We start from the raw sequence: 4,756 nt of genomic DNA on the forward strand, positions 1-4,756 counted from the left end.
ACTATCTGGCTGAGTTAAGATCCCTTTCAGTTCCGTGTTGCTATGGGGAAGCCATGCTCAATGTAATGTTAAGAGATGTGTTTGTTAGTGGGTTGCGGGATAAAGCTATTCTTAATAGAATTTTTGAGGAAGATGATACGAATTTATAAGGAACACTGAAAATTGCTTTGGCTATGGAAAAAGCTCTCAAAGGTGCATCTGAGCTTTTAGATAAAACAGTAAACGTCCATCAGATGGGAGAAAGGAAAATTGAGAGGCCAGGTGGGAAAAATAAATATAAACAAAAAAGTAAACAGAAAGATGCATTCAAGGCTAAGAATAAATCGTGTTCGCGTTGCTCCGGAACGAATCATGATCGTAACAATTGTAAATTTATAACTAGTCAGTGTCATTTCTGTCAGAAGGTTGGGCACATAGAGAGAGCTTGCTATGCAAAACAAAAGTCTAGAGAATGTAAACAAAGACAAGTTAGTGCCGAACTTGATTCCGAAAATGGAAACCAAAACTCAGTTCCATTACATAGCATTATTTTGGAGGAGGGGAAAAGACCCCCAATAATGCTGACGGTTACAGTTGAGGGCAGCCCTATAGTCATGGAGTTAGATACTGGCGGAGCGGTTTCTGTGATGAATATAAAGAAGTTCAGGGAAATTTCTAAGAAACCTTCGCAAAAGACTAACTTGGTTTTTCACTACGTATAATGGGAGGAAAGTTGTACCAATGGGAGTAGTAAATGTAAACGTTGAATATAACAATCAAAAATTGAAATTAAATTTATACATTGTTAGGGAAGACTTAGACACCATTTTAGGTAGGGAATGGGTTTTCAAAATCAAAATAAATTGAAATTCAATTAAATCAATTGGTGCACATGGGAAATATGATCTGAGTAAACTACTTAAATGAGTTTAAAGAATTGTTTGATGATAAATTAGGGGAAATAAACAATTATGAAGTAAAATTGGAACTTAAATCAGACGTTACACCGAAATTTTGCCGATCAAGGCCTGTTCCGTTCGCTTTAAAAAGATCGTGTTGAACAAGAAATCGACAGATTAGAAAGGGAGGGAATTATAGAAAAGGTGGAAACATCTGAATGGGCAACGCCAGTAGTACCAGTCGTAAAATCAGATGGATCAATACCTCTGTGTGCAGACTACTCGGTAACCCTTAATCCTAGTATAATGGTACAACAACACCCTTTACCAAGGTTGGAGGAGATATTTTCTTGTCTAAATGGGAGAAAAGAATTCTTGAAATTAGATTTTAAACACGCTTATTTACAACTAAAGATTCACGAAAATAGTCAAAAACTCCTAACAATTAACACAACTAAAGGGTTGTACAAATGCAAAAGGCTTATGTATGGGCTAAACGCGGCTCCAGCTATTTGGCAGCGCTATGTTGACGGTCTGTTCCAGGGAATGGCAGGGGTTATGGACGATGTTCGTATAACAGGACCTACTCAAGATGCACATTTTGAGGCACTGCTAACGTTTTTTTTCAAAAATACAAAGAGCATGGATTAAAACTGAATTTGAGGAAAAGTAAATTTTTTGAGGAAGAGATTAATTTTTTGGGTCACAAGATTGACTCCAAGGGTTTGCATAAAACAGATGAAAAAGTCTGTGCAATAGCGAGTGCCCCTAAACCAAAAAATGTGCAAGAAGTTCAAAGTTTTCTGGGGTTAGTACAATTTTAAGGGAAGTTTTGTCCAAATTTGGCCACAATTGCTAATCCGTTGAATAATTTAATGAAAAAAGAAACAAAGTTCATCTGGTCGAAGGACTGTGAACAGTCATTCCATAACATTAAAAAAGTGATTTGTTCCCCACAAATTCTGGTGCACTATGACCCTGCACTTCCAGTAACATTGGCAACCAACGCGAGTCTAGTAGGATTAGGTGCGGTGCTATCCCACAAAATGTCCGATGGAACAGAAAGACCTATAGCTTTTGCATCAAGAACTCTTAACAACGCAGAGAAAAAATATTCACAAATTGATAAGGAAGCCCTTGCAATTGTGTGGGCAGTTAAGAGATTCTACCTATACCTAAAGGGACGAAGATTCATTCTTATAACAGATCACAAGCCATTAGTTGCAATTTTTGGATCGAAGAAAGGTCTACCAATTTTGGCAGTAACACGACTTCTTCACTATGCTTTGACTCTTCAATCCTTCCAATTCGACATCATCTACCGTAACACCAAGGACCATGGGAATGCTGATTTTCTCTCAAGGTTACCGACTCAGTCAGAAGAACTGGAAGTCCGAGATGATGTTACGCTCTTCCAACTGCAACAGATTGAGACACTCCCAGTCACTGCCAGGGAATTAGCCAAAGGAACAGAGGAAGATGAAGAAAGCAGACCACTGTTGCAGGCACTTCGAAGTGGAGAGGGTCTAAAGGGGAAGGAAGCGGAATACAGTCTCCAAGATGGCTGCATCATGTTCGGATCTAGAGTCATGGTTCCAAAACAATTCCAGAGCCGGGTGCTACAGGAGTTACACGAAGGGCATTTAGGGATTGTAAAGATGAAAGCGATAGCAAGATCGTTCCTGTTTTGGAAGAACATAGACAAGGATATAGAAGAAGCAGTAAAGAATTGTGTCCACTGCGCGCAAATTAAAACAGATCCCCAAAAAGCCAAAGTCCACCATTGGGAGTACCCAAGCAAACCTTGGGAGAGGCTACATGTTGATTTTGCTGGGCCATTGTTCGGATATATGTATCTGATCATCGTGGATGCACATTCTAAATGGCTGGAAGTGTATCCAATGAAGAATACATCAGCATTGAAGACGATCGAATGTCTTAGGGACTGCTTCGCGAGGTTTGGACTTCCACTGATGATAGTTAGTGACAACGGGCCACAGTTCAAGTCCGATGAATTTAAGATCTTCCTGAGCCGGAACGGGATTAAGCATAGACCTTCAGCTCCATTCAAGCCTTCCAGCAATGGTCAAGCTGAAAGGTATGTGTTTACCGTCAAGCAATCTCTTCGCGCCATGAAGGAGTACCCCGGCACCATCCAGCAAAAGCTCAGCACCTTCCTGATGCAGTATAGGAAGTAGAGCTGTAGACTGAAATTTTTCTTTGGTAGCCAATGGCTACTAACACCAAAAACTTTGGTAGCCACTTCAAATTCTTGGTAGCCAAAAACACTTATCCCTCTCTCTCTCTCTCTATATATATATAGATAGATAGATAGATAGATAGATAGATATATACACACGTGTGAGTTAAAAATCTTAACCTAATAAAAGTACTAAACGTTAAATCCCGGTTATCCCAAATTTGCCATTTCAACTGTGCTTGCGTGCGGACTTAGCTCTTCGTCTTGCTAGTTTATATTTAGGCTGAGCTAGAGTCTCAACAAATTAATAAATGCCATTAGAATATTTTCACATCGATTTCGTGATATATTATATGAAACTACGGATATGAATAACTGATAATCTTTATAATGTAAAGAGAAAATGACACTTCAATATTTATTGGTTTAGAAATATTTATTTATTTAACTTAAACGTAAAACACGTTGTGTACTTCAAAAATGATTGGAATATGAGTACAGATATCCGGTTTTCGTGGATATTTTACGTTAGGCGTAAACAGCTTAGTATTATACATTTTTATTTAGGTTGAGGGTTCGGCTTTGTATTAAAAGTGATGCTGCAATTCTAGTACGCTCTTGTGAGATTAAAAATCTGGCCCTGAAAAGGGTCTTTGTTTGATGGAAAAATCAGACACCGAATCCATTAATAATTAAGACGCAAAACTCAGTCCATGGCCCAGCGCCATTAATTGAGTGGGGCCATGCTCAGTCTTCACCGAGACCTAAAAACTAAATCAGAGAAAGCTTTGTGATTTCTTTTTTTTTCTGTTGCCATCTCATATTTATTAACAAATTTCAAATGTTTGTAATTAATTTTAGCAAGATTTTTGAAATCAGCAAAGTCCGCGCGCAAGCGCAGTTGAAATGACAAATTTGTGATAACCGGGATTTAACGTCGAGTAATAAAAGTCAGTACCAATCATATTATTTTATTTTTCTCATTGAAGGAATTAGAGTCTATGATTTGGATTGAAATAGGATGTCGCTAATGTCAATGCTAATTAAAACTTCAGCAAACAAATCTATTTAATATAAAACATGATATATTAGTGCAGTATACAGATGTAAATCTACTTGCTAATCTTTTGAAATACATTCTGCAGTAATTAGTCACAGCTTGTAATATGAAAATATATACATGTGTAACACCATTGTCACATTTACACAGTTTGGATGTAGGGAAATAATTGCGCTTTATAAATACCTATTATTTTTGCAGAAAAAATTGGCACTGGAACTTGTAATACATACTTTAAGTCAAAAATTGAGTTAAAGTTTAAAAGACTGTGATACATGAACTCGTTTAGGTTCTTCAAAAAGAATAAATGATTGAAAGTTCTGATGGCAGGGACACTTCACTGTGGATATTAATATATTTTGTTAAATGTGATTTCAACAAAATAAAATATTTTCTTTGATAGTTACTTTTGAATATTTTTTAAAGCATAGATTTATTGGATTTTATAGTGGTGTTTTTAAAATGGCATTGTATGGGTCTTTCCAGCTCCCTCCATTCTGAAAAAGCTGCTTCACTTGGCGGTCCAAATATTTTGCATGTATTTTTTATTGAGTTGCCATAATCAGCTGGCAAATTAGGTTCAGCTAGCATTGAACTCGAATCCATCACCTGAAGCAA

General features: G+C 37.2%; 1 protein-coding gene across 1 annotated transcript; it reads left to right on the forward strand.

Annotated features, from left to right (window-relative positions):
- Nucleotides 1–2,467: 2,467 nt before the first annotated feature.
- Nucleotides 2,468–3,076, forward strand: LOC129218332 (uncharacterized protein K02A2.6-like). Its single transcript, XM_054852566.1, has one exon. It carries the CDS (start codon nt 2,468–2,470, stop codon nt 3,074–3,076), a length of 609 nt encoding a protein of 202 aa, XP_054708541.1.
- Nucleotides 3,077–4,756: the final 1,680 nt, after the last annotated feature.

Source organism: Uloborus diversus, chromosome 3 (genome assembly GCF_026930045.1).
Source record: "Uloborus diversus isolate 005 chromosome 3, Udiv.v.3.1, whole genome shotgun sequence".
In the NCBI taxonomy this organism is placed as follows: Eukaryota; Metazoa; Arthropoda; class Arachnida; order Araneae; family Uloboridae; genus Uloborus; species Uloborus diversus.

Coding starts and splice junctions, on each gene's coding strand:
- LOC129218332 (XM_054852566.1), top strand. CDS start 2,468: ATGGTTCCAAAACAATTCCAGAGCCGGGTGCTACAGGAGTTACACGAA.